The following is a 19,937-nucleotide window of genomic DNA, read 5'->3' as shown; positions in this document are numbered from 1 at the left end:
TATCCAGTTGTCCCTAATATTTCAAGTGTACTCACTTTAATTCCCAAAACAGCGAAATGGTTTACGGTAATTGATTTGAAAAATGCCTTCTTCAGCATTCCTATTGCCGAAGAAAGCAGGTACCTGTTTAGTTTCACTCTTCGAGATAGACAGTATCGATTTACTAGAGCCCCGCAGGGATATACAGAAAGTCCCGCCATATTCAGCCAAGCACTAAAAACACAGATGGATAACCTAGCCCTATCCGCTAACACTGCTCTGATACAATATGTTGATGATTTGCTATTATGTGCAGCCACCGAAGAGGAATGCCATTATGTGACCAGATTGGTGCTAATGCACTTAGCAGAGAATAAGCACAAGGTAGCCCTAGCCAAAATGCAGTATGTAAAACAAAAGGTCCATTATTTAGGCTTTGAGCTGTCCGAAGAGGGGCGAACCCTGTCTACTGATCGCATTGCTTTGATACAGTCCATAAAAGGTCCAGACACGGCAAAGGGTCTCCGAAGGATAATTGGTGTTTTATCCTACTGTAGGCACTGGATTCCTGAATTCTCTGTATTGATCCAGCCCATGCTAAAAGCCTTAAAAGAAGTACAAGAAAACGGCCCATTAGAATGGACACCTGAGATGGAAAAAGCCCTGACAGCTATGAAAGATGTTCTATGCCACGCACCGGCCTTAGGCACACCTGATTATACTAAGAGATTTTGCCTTTTTGTTGATGAACAGGAAGGTTGCGCTGTGTCAGTCTTGACACAGGAACAAGGGGGTAAACAGAGACCATGTGCATATTTTTCTAGCACTCTGGACTCAGTAGCTCGAGGCCTACCCCCATGCATGAGAGCAGTAGCTGCAGCAGCGACAGCCCTAAAACAAAGTGCAGGTATCATCCTAGGGAGTGAAGTAACAGTAAAGGTTCCACATACGGTAGATGTTCTTCTGAATAGAGTGCATACACAGCATTTGACTACAGCTAGACTCACACAGTATGAGATGATCCTGTTTGCCAGTAATGTAAAAATTGAACGGTGTAACACTTTGAATCCAGCGACACTGCTTCCTTTGCCCACCTCACCTGATGACATTAGGCATGATTGTGTGATCCAAATGGAAGAACACACTAAGGGTAGAGCAGACCTGCAAGACACCCCGCTGGTTGATAATGAGGGTATATTATTCTGTGATGGTTCCTGTTTCAAACTGCCAAATGGGGAGACAACAGCAGGGTATGCAGTAACTACAGGGGAACGGTTGATTGAGAGTGGGAAAGTGTGTGAAAAATCGGCCCAGGCAGCAGAATTGATTGCGATAACGAGAGCATTAGTGTTAAGCAGCGGTATGAAAGTGACAATTTATACTGATTCAGCCTACGCGCACGGGGTGGTTTCCAGTTTTGGTAAACTCTGGGGAGAGCGTGGGTTTTTAACCTCCCAAGGTGATACTATTAAACATGCCCGATTGATTGCTGAATTATTGCAAGCCCTTACGCTGCCCAAAATGGTGGCCATAGTGAAGTGCTCAGCGCATAAAAAAACACTGGATTATGTCACGCAGGGAAATTCTTTGGCTGACCAGATGGCTAAACTAGCTGCCACAAGGGACACTCGGTGGGAAGCCCGACAGCTCATAGTGGGGAGGGATGTGACTATGGAAGGGTCGAAGGAGAGCGTAAAGGAAATCCAAGCAGATGCAACCATTGAAGAAAGACTATCTTGGCACAAGGATGATCAATATGAGGAGACGGTAGATGGGCTATGGGCACATACCAAACCGAACACCTGGGTACTACCTGACGCATACTTACCTGTGATAGTGAGCGTGGCTCATGGTCCAACCCACGTTAACGCAAGAACTATGGAAGAAGTTTTAAGTACTGTGTGGTACAACAAAAGATTGGGAATGTATTGTCGCCAATGGGCAAAACAATGTGAAATATGTGTTTTATATAATGTGGGGAAAGCTGTACCGGCCCCGGCAGGCCACAGTAAGTTACCCACCTGCCCTTTTGAGGTGGTGTATATGGACTTTATACAGCTGGAGCCTGTAAATAAACATTCCTACTGTTTGGTGATGAAATGTGGGTTCTCAGGATGGGTGGAAGCATATCCCCTGCGGGACAATAGTGCCACCTCCACAGCACAATGCATATTGAAACACTGGGTGCCCTTGTATACGGTCCCCAGATATCTATGGTCTGACAATGGGACTCATTTTACTGGTGAAGTAGTAAGCAAAGTTTGCAAGGCCCTTGGTATTGATCAACGTTTCCACACAGTTTTTCATCCTCAATCAGCTGGGATTATAGAGGGCACAAATAAGGTACTGAAGAACAAACTGGCAAAGGCTTGTGCTGAAACGGGACTGAAATGGCCGGATGCATTGCCTATTGCATTATTGAGTATGCGTACTATGCCTAAGCGTACACATGGTTTATCTCCTTTCGAAATTGTTATGGGGCGCCCACCAAGTATTGGGACCCCCATATCACCTAAGAGATTGTCTGAGCAAGCATGGCCTGCATTACAACAGTACTGTATTGGGTTAACTAATAGACTGATTTCTATTAATGCACAGGTGAACGCAGTAGCTCCATCTCCTCTGATAGGAGAAGGTCACGACGTGCAGCCCGGTGACTGGGTTGTTATAAAAGCCTTCGATCGCACCAGCGGACTGCAACCCAGATGGAGGGGCCAGTTTCAGGTGCTCCTCGCAACACAAACTGCGGTAAAAGTTGATGGCAAACCGCACTGGTACCACGTGAATCACGTCAAGAAGACGCTTCCATTACTGATTCCTCCGGAAAAGGGAACCAACCAACCCCAGGTTGCAACAGTACTGCCAGACGCCATTAGTAGGTGTGCCCATCGCCTCCGATCCTGTGACGTGTATGTGCCAAGCAACATGTAAGGACACTGTTTTGAACTTTGATCATTAGGGAGATGAACATTTGGACTCTCTTGTTGGTTTTAGCAGAATTGTGCCTTACTGAAGACGACGGGCTTGTAGCCTGAAGGGCCTTCGGCGTTCCCCTCCTGGGACAGGCACTACGAGACGTGGGACAGATCGGATGAAGGTTTTCAGTGAGACCTACCACTATTAGAGTAATAAGGACACTGGTGCTTTAAATAGGGGATATTGCTATATCGCTAGGTTGCAACTGATATACGCTGTATACTGAGCCATATACTGAACTATGTCTACACCCGTGTATGCTGGTTTAGTCCCTGAATGGATAAGTGTATGCTCCTCAAACACAGAAGGTAAGAGGAAAATACCAGTTTGTACCACAAGAGGCAAAATTTTGTTTTCTGTATGCACGATAGTAGTACTAATAGCATTTGCCATAATATTCTGGTATCTGGAACATCCATCTAGATATGAATTAAAGAACCTGTTGCCCGAGTCAAATGAAACAGGGAGAACAGATTGGGTCAAGAGCAGGAATCGAGTTGCCTATGACCAACACGACCCGGAAGACTATGCTAAAAATGAATACGTGAAGATAATAAACACAACATGTGGGGTAGTGAATAAAACTGATTGCTGGATCTGCACCCACATGCCCCGACATAGCAGTGAAGGCATCCCAGTGTACGCATCGCCAGTTACTGAGGATGCCGGGTGTACATTAATTTACATGAGAATAGTGTCAGCACAGCAATACATGATACCGAATACCGCTTGTTATGTTAGAGGAGAGAACAAAACCCTTCTAAAGGAAAAGATACGCTATAAAATCAAAACTGAGGGAATCGGGCTTGCACCTGCTATGGTACAGATAGCAAGAGAACCTCCTCCCCCTATCACCATCACACAAGAGTTTAGGCCAAAGAATATATGTTTTAAGAGGAGCGCAAGAGGTAATCAAAGAATGATCTCGGGGTGCAGTCAAATGGTGAATCTAAATAACTACACAAAGGGATTGTTACAGATTGAAGGACATGCCTACGTCTGTAACAAGAGGGCTTATTTGTGGTTAGCCAAAGATTTTGTTGGGGTATGTTACATAGCCAGAATAATGCCGGCTGTGATGGTATATGCCCCGTCTACTCTGCATAAAGAAATAAACAGCAGAAATAAACGAGCAGTAAACCCAAAAATTCCTACGTATCAACCTACAGGATGGGAAACGTTTCTAGATCTGATGGGGGTCCTGGTTCCTCCAGCGGGCATCTTTCGCCTATACTGGTTCTAGCGGCAATAGTTGTAGGAATTTGTCTCTGCATCCAATGCTTCCCGGTATGTGTGTCGTGCTGTGTTTCCATGTGTTCTTCCAGCATAACGCGCCTAAATCCAATGGATAAAAGCCATGTACAACAGGAATTTTTTGACATGGGAGGCCTGGAGAAGATTATGGTACATACAGTATGTGATGATGTTGCTTTCCTGCCATCTGCTTATGCTAGGACTGTTTAGATTGATGCTCAAGTGTGAGCAAAGGGTGGATTGAAGGTACGCATACATATGTAATGTTGTGCTCACACTTGGAGTTTGTACTAATCACCATATGTGTTAAAAGAATGTACCCTTTGTTAAAAGAAGAGGCCTTCTCTTTATACAGCGGCATTTAAGACCTGCTGACCTGGCAAGAACTTGTTTTTAACAGAAGAATTGTGTTTGGTCACTGTATGTCGAAGCATGCTGAGCCTGCTAAAACTATCTGCAGATTACGGGTGGGGAAGGAATGAGTAAGCACAGCCTCGTGCACAGAGATAAGGACACAGAGGGGCACGAGAGAGAGCGAATAACAGATAACAGGAAACCACAATAGCAGATGTTGAACTGTTGACCGTTGATGTAAAGTCATGACTGGGAGGAACCGCCTTGTGGTGGACATAATCTATGTGCAGCAATGTATGACAATGTAAAACAGATGGGTATAAAAGGACCACGATGTGCAGGGGAAAGGGCGGCACTTTGACGACTTGCTTTGCGAGACGGTTGAACTTGTGGCCCATTCGCGAATGCTTGTGTGTTAATAAAGCAATGTTTACTCAACTCTTTTCTGTTTGAGTTTTTATAGGGTCCCTTTTGTACTGGTTATGGTGACAGCGAGAAATCGCACCCACAATCATGTTGCAGATGCAAGCATCTCAGTCATGCATGGCCACTGCCATGGAGGACCAGACCAGGGCTATATATGGTTATCCTCCCTTTCCACTAAAACATTCTGATGCAGCATCAGAGGGTGGCGACAGCAGCAACAAGGTCTCCCACTCCATCATAGCCGTGCGGCCCATTAACCCTGGTTGCAAAATATGGTGAACCTCTCAGCCAGGGAGAAAGTGTCGTTCTTGAGAAGACAAATGATGGACGATTTTAATTTGGTACTCGTTTAATGATTTTGTATCCCTCAATGTGTTGGCTATTTTGCTGGTTCTTTATTATTTGAAAATGGCTGGCTCGGCTTGAATTATTGTCATTCCCCATTTTCCTAGTTCGTGCTGTGTGTCTTTTGTTTCATCTCCCCTGCTGCTAACTAATGTTGCAAATATCTGTCCAAAGTACTATAGATGTTATAATAAGGTTATTTTTAGTGTTCTTCTAAATATGTAATTTGTTCATTTTTATTGAAAGATTCACTCTATTTTAACTGTGTATTGTTGGACGCTGATTATTCTGAATGTATTGAAAAATTGATAAATAAATCTCCTAACAAACAAACAAAAAAGGATAATCATAGCTGCAAATTCAACCCATGTTCTCCGTGATGCATAGAGCCCTGTTTACACCTCAAATGATATCTAGAATTTGCCATCATTGATCAGATGCCTGCTGGTCATGTAACAGCCCTGGAGCATCCTTTAAACACATCATTTGTGAAGGGAAATATGTTGAGTCACATGTGTATCAATCCTTCCAGTACATCTGACATTACACATATTCCTCTAACTTATCTAATGTGTTTATTACCCTGGTCATACAAATGATTACCGATTATTGGAAAAACGCTCAGGGATTACATATTCAAGAATGGTAGTATTGACTTTGTTCTGCCCACCGAATTGAGTCTTGCATTGCGAAACGTGATAATCTAATACTCAATTTCAACATAGATGGACCCCCCTTCTGTAAGAGGATTCAATTCAGCACTACAGCTAAGTCAACGCCTAGTCTAGAATACTGAATGAAAACCCTTATGGATATATCTTTAGGTCCAGTTCATGCGTTCTGGATGACTACCCCTATATAACACCCCTCTCTTGGAATCCCCTTGACCCCACTGAGCCAAGAAGTAGTTCTGTTTTGCAAGTTTAAAAGGTTTATTTGATAATTTAAAATAGATATATATATCACGCTTTATTATAAATTAATAATTGAATAGCACACTTAATCTGATATGATAAAGATCAACAACGGAGAATCTGGCACTAGCACACTTCTTATAATCACTAATGAGTTGACATGAAATGGATAAGGTAGCACACTGGTAAATAGGAACAAAAGAAGAAGGTGGTACAAAATGCTTTATAGAGTTCAAATGGATGCAAGGTTGAATGAATGAAATGCAGTATAGAAATACTCAATATGATTTCAACAAAACAATGTAATCACTTTTCTCTGGCAATTCCCTCCCCCCCTTGATGCAATGCAAGGAAATGGAAGGAAGCACACAGTTCTCAGAAATGCAATCAATGTAATCAGTTCAATCCCCCCCAAGCTTAGACAACAGAAGTTTAAAACACAGATAGGAGTTTTGAAAACACGGGCCCAAATGCTTTGATATGTGCTAGCAATGGATGAGAAATATGCTGGAAATGCTTTTTAATTCCCTTTCAGAGGTTCAGGGTAAGTGGTATCTAGTTAATATTAGTCCAGGCTCACACTAGCAATGATGCAGGGATAGTTAACAGGTTAAACGAATTTCTGGCAAATGGAAAGCAAACAGCAGCAGTTTTTACATGTGAAGAAATTGCAAATCGCGGTAAAATTCGTGGATGCGTGTTCCGCGATTGCGGTAAAACTATAAGGGGTAGGAATGCGGTTCTTGGTGCGATGCAAAGCTACGATTCTAAGCTATCAGAGGAAAGTTACTGCAAGTCTCTAGCCCAAACGGTCGCGGAGATATGAGCGATTTAATAAAGGTCGTTTTTGGGTTTGCAAATTTCAAAAGCTCAAAATGACAAGTGCAGCTTGCAACTAGAAATGACAGGTGACAGCTAGGAGGCAGTTCTACTTAGTTTAAATAGATTGAATTAGATGAATTTAAACTAAGAGATTGGTTCTACACAGTTCTGCTGGGTACTCACACTATATTCTTGAATTAAATGGGCCTCATCACGGATCTGGTCAGGGTTTTAGACTGGGCTCTGGTCACTCTCTCTGCTGGTCTGGGTCTCTCTGGTCTGGTCTCTTAGTACAGCACTGCTTTCTCTCTGGTCTGGTCTCTTAGTACAGCACTGCTTTCTCTCTGGTCTGGTCTCTTAGTTCTGGATAGATTGATGAATTTGAAGTCTGGATCTCTGGATGTTGTATGGAGGTAAGTATGGATTTTTCCGGCAGAGCGTCCCGCTGCAGATGGATTTGGAAGGTCTCTATCTGTCCTGTCTGTCTGCTTTTATGTGTTTAGAATGTGGGTGTGTTCTAGCATCACTGACCCTACCTCTCTCTCAGCTTCTAATTGGTCAAACTTCCATTTATCATTTGATTGGGGAATGAACTGTGAGTCAGAGTGATGTCATTTTACAGCCTGCAGAAAGTCCACTCCTCCTGTCAATTTACACACAAATCTAGATTTGAAACAAATACATATTTGCAGAGGTACATATTGTTTTAAAATCATATGCACCCATCATGCATTACAGGAGGTATACCCTGTTCAAACTCTGCTCTTCCTGGGAGCTTGCATTCAGAACTGGCACATATTTCACTTTTTAACTGATTTTGCAATTTCTGACATTGACCCAACTTTACATACATGTGTGCAGGGAGTACGGACATTAACTGATGAAGTTTCAGATTTTTAACATGCATACATTTAGAGTAATATCAATTTTTCCGCTAAAACCCCCCTGAACATGCCACCGGGTCGAAAAACCTCTTAAAATGTGGGCAGAAAAATCACAAGAATTATGGTATCATTTATAAAATTTTCCCATGTCCGCTCTATGAGTTATTCATCTTTTTAAAGTTATGTTCTGGCTCCAAAGGGGTGTGGTTTCCCAGGTCACATGGTATAGAAACCAGTCTTTCCAGTTTCTGCCAAGCCAGCTTGCTCTCACAGGCAGTGCTCCTCCCAGCTCCTGCCAAGAGGAAGCTACATTTTACGACTGCGGTAATAAAAACCTTTGCCTGAGTGAAGAGGGCTTTGTTCACTCTCTTGCAGAGCACAGGTAATTCAATTATCAGATAGATGGCATATCCTTAGCTTGGGCAGCAAAAGGAAGGTTGGCCTGGGAACACAGTGGTGACTCAAATTTCACTCCTGATGGGGGTAGTTGCCAGGCAGAATCAAGTTCCTTAAGCCAGACTTTCAGCTACTGTCATGTTATTTGTTGCTTTTTAAATTAACTTGCAATTTTACACATGCAGCTAGAATGCTGATTCTAAGTGCAAAACTATGACATTTAAACAATTGCAACCTATGTGACACTCAAAAGTAGGTCACTCAGTCAATTTAAACATTTACATTTTTTTTTTTAGTGTCTTTCAATCCAGTGCAACTTAAACTGCTGAAATCCACAGCGCAGCCAGTCTTGTTATAAACCTTGTCTTATGATCTTCATTTCCCAGATTTTGTAGGCACACAAAACTCCATTCTGCCAAATGTCTGCTGGTGTTCAGTAAATATTTTGCACATATTGCAATGTTTGAAAATAGGCATTTTGACTTGCCTTCAGGGAAACAGAGTGGTTTTAAAACGCCGGCTTTTGGATAGTGGTGAGTACTGGTACTGCACCCATTTTTGGGATTTAAGAAATGAATTCCCCACAATTCTAGGTTGCATTTGGCAATCAGCATTGCCATTCCCAATGGTTTCAGACTACTGTGCGGGTAGTCCAATGGTGGTTTTAGGCAGTGTCCTTCTGTGCCCATAACATCGGCAAAAATGAGTGGCAGCCTATTCTTCATGCATTTCCCTGTGCATTTTCTGGGAAGCTCTGGCCATCATGATGTTTTCATGTCAGTACTGCACAGTTTTGAGGTAGGGCTCGGATGCATGGGTAAATACATCCCACACTTCTTAATCATAAAACTCCAATACCTGGTGTTTAACATTTTGCTCCAAAATCCAATGTTCTCAAACCACTGTGAATGATCTAGAATGTGTTGTTTATATTGCCTCTCCCTGCCCATTGTATCTGTCCTGTCCATCACCTTGTCACGTGTGCTATTGTATTTATCCATTTTTATAACGTAATTTCCACTTTAAGAAGAATGTTCAAATGAAATGCTAGATTCTATTTTACTTCCCTGTTATGAAATGTTCCTTTTACGTATGTTGGTTATTGTAGCGATATCAATTAACTGCACTTCTAAAATATTTCAATAAACAAAATATGTCGAGGTTATGAAGACAGAAGATTTGTTGGTGAAATAATTCAGTAGAGATGTGGTTATAGAACAAAGGAGCCAAAAAACAAAGCTTGTAGTGCCGGTGTTGCAGGCTACAGAGGGGTGCTCAGTTGTAGCACTTGCTTATGAACGTGTGGAATTGACAGTAAACATCACTAACACAAAAAGGCCTGAGGCATTAAAGGACTGGATGAATGCAAAGCAGGCTCTGCGGTGTTGCTGTAGCCAGGGAACTGAAAGACTAGAGCATCCTAGCAACCCCGGCTCACAGATCAATAGTGGGTGGTGTTAAGGCAGCGTAAAACATGGATAGAGATACTTTAAAGAACGAAATAAATAACGAAACAAAATCAAAAAGCTTCATCTAAAAACACGACTGGTTTAAGAAACTATTGGACAGGAAAATCGTGTTTTTTATTCATTGCAGGATGGCACATGCTGTGTTTTAAGTAAGTAAATAAGACTCACTACAGAGGCGATAACGAGGGTTATGAGGTCTTAAATTCCAAATGAATATATTAGAACAGAAAGATTGAAAGTCAGGGTTTAAAGGAATTTATTTGTTCAATAAAAAGTGAACTATTCCAAAAGCAGGCAGAAACCAATGTGACACTCTCCTGCAGCTGTACAAAATGACTGCAGTTTTCAATTCACTGTCACCTAACTGGAGCAAAAAATGATTGCTGCTGTGTCATCGAGCACTCCCAGCAGAAGAGGTAGGCCAGGACAGGGGATTAGCCAAAGAGGAAAGGTGCAGCACATGCAAGTACCACACGACCTACGCTAGTATACGCCTCAGACAAGGGGGGGGGAGGGAGTGGCTAAAGTATTGCACCATTCTGGGTGGGGCTTTTCAGCCGTCTCATCTACAACCACAAAGCGTGGTACTGGAGGTGTAGGCAAAAGTTGGCAGCAAGAACTAAATTTGGGATAGATTAGACAGACCTACTGATAGAAAACAGCCCCAACAAGTTTTGATCTAGGGAGATCACGAGTCCTTACAGAGGTTCCCATTAACGTGCAGCAATTGCAAAGAAGTATTTAAACAACATTAGCACCCGGGGTGGGAGGCAGAGCCAATCGGGTTCCGCGGATTGTAGGCTGAAACCTATAAACTCAGCCCACGTTCCAGGGAACCCGTAGGATGCCTCCCCACCACGGGCTGCCATCTTCCTTCCTCCCACTCCTTTATCTTTATTATTATTCTTTTTTAAAAATCCCCAACCCCTTCCCCACTTATCTGATTGTGGCGGCCGCCCGCCGCCGCAGCTTCCCTTTTCCACCCGCCATGTCACAGAAGAGGGGCTCTGTATGGAGCCCCTCTTCTATGACCATGGCAGCCATTTTGGATCTTTACTTTCATTCAATGAACGGAACGCGTGCGGCGACCTATTCAATGAATGAAAATAGGTGTTTATTTTACGCTTTGGTAACCTGTGGTGCTAATGGCCTTAAACCCCCTCACCACCCGGTTCCAAATGCTGGAACGGGGGGGGGGGAGGGGCAACGGCCCGGAGACATCATTAACCGCCCTCGCTTCACTGGGGCCTTTAACTTGGGCTGCCGGGACGTTACCCCTCGTTCCAGCCCTCGGAACCGGAGTTAACGCCACAAGAAACACTAGCATTAATCATAAATACACCATTCTTCTTATGAATGAGGCTTTGGATTTCGTCAACAGTTTAGGGTGGAACTACTAGGACATGGTACAAAAGACACAATCTCGAAAAACAAATAAAGAATGTTGCGAAAATATTTATTTTCAATAAGCACAGAGCAAATTAATTCCTACCTGACTTGTCTGTAGAATCATCAAATTCTACAAGGAATGAATAGCCATTGTTCCAGATCTGCAGGCAAGTACTCGGGTCATATCGAATGGAAAGAGGTAGCAGTTCAGGATCGAAAACACTGTCTCTCACACGGATATCAATCGGAGATTGCCGGGTTCCTCCAGGAATTCGAATTGGTCCCTGCCAAAGTGGGTGCACTACAGATACAAAAAACAAAACGAAACGGTTACCCATCTGTAATTTCTTGTTATATGTATTTCTCCTCCCAGCCAATGTTTGTATTCACGGAGGTGCATAACATGCCATTTCAAAACCAGACAAATGCAACCATCAGAGAAGTCTAACTGCACTGTGTAGTTTATATGTGATGTTTGCACTTTTTTGCTTCCCTACTTATTTCAACAGAAACTGGTGATATTAAGAGGAAATCGTGTTAAAGCGCGGGACCCCATTAAAGCGAGTTGGTTACTCCTGTGGATTTAAATAGCTCAAAGTACGATATAAGGATTAAACAGCCCCGCACCTTTTAATACAAAGATTACAAGACGTTTATTTTCTACAAAATGCATTTCAAGCACAGCTTGAAACTGAACATTTTTTGTCTTCTTGGCACAAGACAGTAAAAGTGCCTTCGGTTTACATATTTTATGATTACTAGTTAGCAAATGTAACAGGTCTAGAAGGCCAAAGAGTGTGGTCCTACAGTTAATCATTCACCTAAATAGCCAAAGTTCCCTTGCCATTTGAAACGACCACTCTAGCAACCCTCATGGCAAATCCCCCATCAACGTCATGCTCTTCTCCAACTTCATTCCGATATGTCCCACCCATCTACCTACCCTCAGAATCCTTCCTCACACTCAGAAGAAAATCATTGGCCTCCCCTTCATGTACTTGCTTTTCTCCTAACTGGACACGATTTTTAAGTTAAAACTTCCTAAGAGACAACAGCATGCTTCAACAGTTGGATTGCGTGCACTGGTTATTCACCACCCTCCAACCAACCCCCTGCAATTATCCGACCCCTTCAGTGGTTTGAAACACTCGATCTCTCATCTATTCCAGATATTCTTGTCTAGTACCCTCTACCGCCATCGTTAATTGCTCCTGCCATCCAAGAACTAATGACCTAATCTAACCTTAGCAGAGAAAAATATGCAGCCCGACCCTCTCCCAGCACATAATCTTTCCCTAGATCACGGTTACGTGTGATTTAAACCAATATGTAAAAAACGAATGAAATAATAAGAAAACAAAATGAATATTTTCTTTAATTGGGGTGCCTGCCGCCTTATACCTTTCCTTTGCCCACACTTCCAACCTCACCCCGAACCACCCCACACCTTTAACCATTTACCCCCATCTATACAGATTTTCAACATGTCTTCGTTATCATTGCATTCGCTATTTTATTTTCGTTAAAGTCACTGCATACCCCTTGGGGACAAGCTAGCCTCACATCTAAAATTGCACTGTTTCAGATCCAGTGTAACATCAGAACAAGCGTCCATCACAACCAGGTCGCCTCCATCTTTCTTCTTGTCTTAACCATCACCTTCAATACAGAAGACCAAGGTCAAAACAGGAGACCAAGACGCCCAGTAAATACTGAAGCACTGGTTGGTCAAAGTCCAATCCAGGTCACGTCACTTCTCCGAGGAATCGGGCCCACCTATACATCCACAGGTCACCTCTTATCAAACTTGGATATTTAATGTGATAACCTACAACGTGCTGCTAAAATCTTTTCCTGTATATTAAACACAACTGCAAGGTGCAAATAAATAAACCAGCATTGAAATTAGTGTTGGTAGTCTGAGAAGGGAATGCAAGCAGTAAGAGTAGAAGCAACATAACACGCCCAATTGAGGATTCAGTTTGTTCACACAGCAACAGCAAGTTGTTTTGACCAAAGTTAGGGCCCCAATGTGCTTTAAAATGCAGCTCGAAAAGTTTATGGGTCATTTTATTTTGCACTGCTTTAACATTCTGGCACTAGTTATGTAAACACAGAGCTCTCGGGTTCTCCATGGCCACAATGAGAAGGTAATCCAGTGTTGTTTTCCCACTATTACATTTGGGATTTACCTTTCCCATTTGAAATTTAGGAACACTATAATTCCCAGCATTCCAAACAAAAGCAGGACTGGATAGCCTTCTCACGCATGGCCACGAACTTGCGAGCTCTGAACACCCAACAGCAGGTCCTTACCCAATATTTAAGAGGGGGTGAGTATATGGGTCAGGAAAATGCTCTTTGAAGAGCAGAGTCATCAATTAACCAGGTACCTGCTGTTGATGTGATCAAAGTCACCCATGGAAATTCTGCAATGTCACTTGGAAGACGGGAGATTGAAAGGCCATACTTTGCCAGCAAGACCCTATCCCACTTTGCCTCAATGTCATGTGCATGACGGACATATTGCCAGCAAAATGCCAATATTATAGCGGTGGCCAAAATTGAGATTTCGGGAATTTGAGTGAGAGCGCCAAAAAACATATAGTAACTAACACTCAATAAAAGGACATTATTATTAGCACTTTCACTGTGAAATAAACTTCTCTAGTGCTCCCCATTTGTAAATTTCTGCAAGGGTAGTCATTTGATGTTAACAAGTTTGACTCGCCTTATCTTTCTAGTTCAATGATTTGTGCTTCATAAATGTTTCTGAATACCGTAGTACAAAATAGAACTGAGTTTGACATGGGAGGGCGGGGGAGTCAGCAAAGTTAGTTTGACTATATGAATTAGAGTTGGGCGAGCTGTAGGGCTCTGGCCTGACCCCCATCTCGGGCCAGTGCCTGCCCAAATCAGAGGTTGCCCACAAGTCCCACAGGGTGCTTGCCCACTCATAGATTTTAAAAGAGAAATACAATATTTTTTAAAAAGTCACGCTCCAGTAAATGTGCCGTCAGCACTTACAGGAGCACATCTTATGGTCGCCCGACTGCCAGGCACACCACAGCCACAATCATCGATTGGCTGGGACAGGACAGGAAGTCAGGCGGCAAGACAGGCAGACATGCTCCTGTAAGTGGTGTCGGCACACCAGGAGCAGGTCTTTTTTTTTGGACCTACCCCAGCACGACTGGAACACTTCCTGGTGGTGCTGAGAGAGAGCGGCAAATTCAAAAAAGGTAAGTGAGCCCTTTTTTCTCCCGCCAGTACTCTTTATCTGCCCCATCCATCTTGATCCCAGTCCCATTTAGACCCCTCTGTTGCCCCTTAACCCTTTTAGCTGCCCCAGGCCTTTTTTGCCCCTTTGCTTGACTCCCAGTTAAATGTAGCCCCTTGTGTTGCCATGTAACGCTTTTACCTGCCCCTAGGCTAGAGTTGCCCCTTTTCTTGACCCCAGCCCCATTTAACCCCTTGTGTTTACCCCTAGCACGTTTAGATGCCCCCAGGCCCGTTTTGCTCCTTTTCCTGACCCCATCAGTCCCATTTAGCCCCTTTTGTTGCTGTCACCCTTTAGCCCCCACACCCTTTACACCAGTTGTTGCCCACTAGGCCAGTTTAGCCCTTTTCTGTTGCCTCTAGCACCTGTTCTTGCCCTGTTCTTGTCACCTGTTGCCCCCAGCCCCATTTAGCCAATTGTGTTGCCCCAGTACTGTTAATCCCCTTTTCTCACTCCAGTTACTTTTGTTGCCCCCAAACCTCTTTAGCCTCTTATTGTCCCAATCTCTTTACTTTCGCACAGCCCCTTTTTCTGACTGTGACACAGCCCACCCCGCTACCCCCATGTTCTGAGCAGCCATTTTCTGGGCTCGGCTCGTGTTGGGCTCCAAGACCCAGGCCAGACCCCCAGGCTCGGCCCTTCCCATGAAATCTTTGGCTCCCCCAGGACTAATATGAATGGGGAATTTTAACAGCTAGTCAATCTTCTAGCAAATTAGTCCAATGACTGACACCTTTTCTTGTTTAAATGTACAAAGGTCAAAGAAAATCGTTACTTTGATGACCGTTGAAAACAAAGTACACAACTTAATGCCTCTAGTCCCAAATCACTACTCTCAAAATTAGGTGCGCCTTTTACAAAGTAACACAAATATCGGCGGGGAAAAAAACAATGGGAAACCTGCTCCCAAACAATTTCAATCACAATCAAATAAAAAATATTGTAGAGCACCCGATAACTAAGCGTGCGCCAGGTTAGCCATCCGCCCTGTGATTATATTGTAGAGCACCCGATAACTAAGCGTGCGCCAGGTTAGCCATCCGCCCTGTGATTATATTGTAGAGCACCCGATAACTAAGCGTGCGCCAGGTTAGCCATCCGCCCTGTGATATTAGACATCTATAGTGCAAAGCAAACTTGTTCAGTTAAAACAGTCTTTTCGGCAAACAAGCAACGCCACTGGCTCCATATCAGACAATTTAAAGCCATTAAGAATGCGCAATCGCAATATAAAAACTGCTTCTCCTAATATAGTGCACGCGAAGGGATAAAGCGCTTCAAGACAAGTCTTAGTGTCCAGGGAGTCAAGTGAGTTCACGTTACATGCAGCTGCCAGGTGGGACACCGCCTCCAGTTAGGGAAGACTTCGCGTGTGAAACTAGGACTGTCTAACACTCCTACAGATGGAATGAGACCGACAGGCGACAGCCCATCCGTTCATGTCAGAATATTCATTTGTAAGTTCAGTTTGCGAAGCAAACTTTTCTATTGTCAATACCCACCGCAGGGTGATAATAATACTTAGACAAGTTGCTAACTCATGTTTCCTACGATTACTGCTATAAGCAATTAATGCAAAACCCATTATTTATGATTGAAAACAACACACTCTGCAAAACTTACATCCCAGTTTGGATGAGCAGCCGGCGAGGCTGCAGAAAGAAGGTGGCTGAATGGAATCTCTGGGGCGTGGGTCCCAGCCCTGGCGCCGGGTGGCCGCCAGTAGGGGGAGCAGCAACGGCGCAGTCAGCCTGCAGCAGCTCGCGAGCACCATCCTCCCAACCGCCAGGAAGCTCGCCGGCTCCTGCCACCAACCGTCGCCCCAGCTCGAGTCAACGGGAAGACGTGCGCAAAATACCCCAAACACCGCCTCAGCTGGATCCTGTACGGGGTGAGTGCTGCCACCGTTCACCACCCAACGGAACTTATTTTCTTCGAGAGACCGAACCGCGGCTCCCAAAGCGCAGCCTCTGATCTTCCTGGCGTGGCCAAATGGCAACAAAACAACCAGCAGCCAGACCCAGGCTTTCTTCACCGACTATAGCACTCAGGAATCTCATGACTGTGTTGTCGATATTGAGAGGCGCCTCCCACCTTGGTGGACCCTCCCACAAGCGGGGCGCCTGTCTAGTTTTCAGTGTTGCCAGTAGTTTTGTGTGTGCGTGCAGTACACGAACCTTCAGGTGACTGAAACGTATTTCACAGAATATATGTCGATTATGGCAAACGTGTGCTGTATCAACATCGCAGGCATCCATGCCTACTTCAAATTAAACTTTTTGGGGGAAAACAAGGTCATATCAGTAGAAGTGTGTGATTGTTGCTGGAACTCGTAGAGTCCGCGGAAATAGAAATAGTAGTGTGTGTACAAGTATGCCTAGATTACTTGCCGGTAATCCTTATTACTTCTACTCTTCCTCGTGACGGTATTTCCCAATGTGATCATTCGCCTCCCCTGACGTGAACCTTTCTCCACTTGTTCTGCCTCTCCCTCCAGGAAATATAATTCGCCCTTTCATCTATCCATCTCAGTTAACATGGGCACACCCTTTGCCTTCCAGCGAATACGCATACCTACACTCCGGGTACCCAGCAAATTTTAGGAAGAGACAGAGGGAGGGGGGGGGCGAACCCTTCAATTGGGGGAGAGACTCTAACTTCAGAGACGGTAGGGGCAAACTTATTTGTGTGGGAGCATCTAACTTCTTTACGCATTCTATTGAGACTATTCTAGTGTAGCTTCGATGTTACAAGCAGTTAACTCTCATTTAAGTCTGAAAGCACTCATTTAAGGACTGCTGTGAGAAGGAGTAATCACCTGTCCCCCCTCTACCATTCCAATCACTCCCCATGCATTTGGTACTAATCTCACATCATGATTTCAATTGTCTAAAAATGAATGCAAGTGATAACAGTGAAATGCTTTACGTTAGTAATTGCAGGGCCTTTTAACATCTGTGTCCTGTCCTGACCGTCCACTGCTCTGTAGGTCAACAACTGGTCGAGTCAACATAGCACAAAATGTAGGGGGAAGAGGGAGACGGAAGCCTGGTCAGCTCTCAGCCACTGGTATGCGCTCACTTTACCATCTACTCCCAGACCACACATTTCTTTGTGGAAAAACGTATAGGCCGCAACTTAATTTACAAGCAAGTCAGCACTAGACAATCGGCAGATCATTCCATTTCCAGCAAACCCCTTTGTACAATTCAGCTGTAAACACACTTTTTCATAATCCAGGTGTTGTTCCCTCAACCTTCCTGGTCCTTTCTCAAGGTTGAATTGGGTGACTTTTGGGGTGTGTGCTTTGGGGAGCGCCGTTTGTTCTTGACAGCCATGCCTGGAAACTGTGGGGGGTACGCATCTTCATGACCTTCTCGCCCTCTCCATTCCGTGTCAGACTTCTAAAGGGGCTAATTGCTCATGTGGTTATTTCCTTTTTTAAATGCCACTTTTCCTTTACTCAATTGTCTGTGTGACTGCTAACCTGCTATAAAACATGATATCAGATTAATTAGTAGCACTTGTAAAGGAGTTTTTATGTTATGGAGTGATGGGTGGGTAATTCTGTGGAGATCAGCCGCAAAAGAGGATGCCTACTCCTTGTTCGGGCTATTTAAGCCCTTGCGACCTTGGTGACCACTGATGTCATGGCAGTCCAGGTCATCATCCCCCTTCTTACTCTGCCAATCCCACAGCACCCTTTTTCCACAGGATTTCTGCTCCTAGCCTTTGTGTGCCTTACTCGGGTCAGCCCATGACCCGTACCTCGGATATTGGGCAGGGGGCTGCTTTGGCCCCCAGCCATATTAACTTCCATGGCTCATTAACGCCACCTTCAGTGGCTGTACCATTCGTCGAACTTGTGCAGTCTTGCACCGACAGGCATCCCCTCTATGGCTTTTGTTCAATTCAGCTGTAAACACATTTTTTCATAATTTAGGTGTCCTTCCTAGTCCATTCTCAAGGTTGAATTGGATGACTCCTGGGGTGTGTGCTGTGGGGAGTGCTGTTTGTTCTCGCCAGACAGGGCTGGAAACTGTGGGGGTACGCATGTTCATGACCTTCTCACCCAATCCATTCTGTGTCAGGCTTCCCAACAGGTTGATCGCTCATATGGTAATTTCCTTTTCTAAATGCCATTTTTCCTCTGCCTTATCGTCTATGTGACCACCCTGGCAAAAAGGGGTTAACGGCCATTTGCAGCCCACCAACTGCTCTTTTTTTTTTTTTCTTCTTCATACCCCATATCCCACAGGGTCTACTACCCCCATCGGCCATATTGCTCTAAGTGGTCTTGCAACTTGTGCAAATGTATTCGGCAACATGGCCTGAGGGGGCAGGCCCCTTCCTTGCTTTGAAGCTAAGCAGGGTTGGTCCGGATACTTCATGGACGAAGGTCCGGATGCCTATCGTGTCCATGGCCCGTGATTTTTCGCCCCTGACGTCACTGCAGCTGGAAAAATATATTTTTTATGTTTTTTAAAACTTGTTTTCAGTAGCCGCAGGTACAGAACTACAGATACCCTTGGTTATCTGTAGTCATCATACCCACAGTTATCAGGGGGGGGGAAATGGCAAAACCCCAACACGTTTCCCTGCCCCCGGCACTCACCAAGTGTCCCCCTCCTTTGTGCTTGCTCCTCACACACCCATGATGGCCTTCACCCTCTCCCATTCCCCCACAATACTCTGTTTCTGTGACACATTTTGTCTATGAAATGTCGGCGATTTGCAGCTATTCTGTCCAATAGCCGAGGTTACAGAAAAGCTTTGTGTTGTAAGCTCAGTCCCTGTACCCCCTCCAACTCCGAAATTTCACTTGGTGTCCTCTAGCCTGATGGCAATGACATGTTTGTTTACCTGCAAAGGCCTTTTTTACACATTTCGTTTTCCGATAAGCTCGGCTATAATTACGTCTTTCTCTCATATTGAGAAAAAGAAAAGATGGCAGAGGTTTCACTTATAAACAAGTGGATTTCAATTTAACTAAGATATCGTTAACTATTTTGGAGAAGGGGGTGCCCCCTTTTCCATCAATTTTATAAAAACTACTGGACGAAATAATCCCAAATCACAAAAGGGCCGAACGTCAACAATTCATGGCCAAGTTGTTTTGCACTTGGTTGAAATCCACCCAACTGTTTGGGATGTGCAATCTGCCAAAAATGTTCCTTTTTTGTCTGTGGGAAAATGAATGGGGAGTAGGCAGAAACTGCATTTTTCTTTTATACCTTCTTTATTTTTTATTTGTATTTATTTGTATTTTGTTTATTTGCATTGCGCACCCTGCCCAGGGGCATCAGGGCGCATGTTTGAAAAGGCAGTTACAGATAAGTGTTACATAGATAGGTATATGTTACATTATATATACATATTTACAGCATGAATAAGAACAAGGATAAGAACATTACACGGAATGGCCTAGAGGCCTACATATACATTACAT

General features: G+C 44.0%; 1 protein-coding gene across 2 annotated transcripts in view; it reads right to left on the bottom strand.

Annotated features, from left to right (window-relative positions):
- Positions 1-19,937, bottom strand: part of CA5A (carbonic anhydrase 5A) — a 362,632-nt gene that overhangs the window by 219,638 nt on the left and 123,057 nt on the right. Inside the window, exons 1-2 of one of the 2 annotated variants that reach the window (XM_069636148.1) lie at positions 16,112-16,644; positions 11,312-11,509 (exon numbers count right to left, since the gene is read on the bottom strand). In XM_069636148.1, coding sequence (XP_069492249.1) covers positions 11,312-11,509; positions 16,112-16,262 — 349 coding nt within the window. In that variant the 5' untranslated portion in view covers positions 16,263-16,644. Of the gene's footprint in view, positions 1-11,311; positions 11,510-16,111; positions 16,645-19,937 lie in introns of those variants that run through there. The other variant, XM_069636155.1, reaches the window with a different exon arrangement.

Source organism: Ambystoma mexicanum, chromosome 1q (assembly GCF_040938575.1).
Source record: "Ambystoma mexicanum isolate Mex_15411 chromosome 1q, UKY_AmexF1_1, whole genome shotgun sequence".
NCBI classification, from domain to species: Eukaryota; Metazoa; Chordata; class Amphibia; order Caudata; family Ambystomatidae; genus Ambystoma; species Ambystoma mexicanum.
Note: the sequence above shows the minus strand (reverse complement) of the source record. Positions and strands in the feature narration are given on the sequence as shown.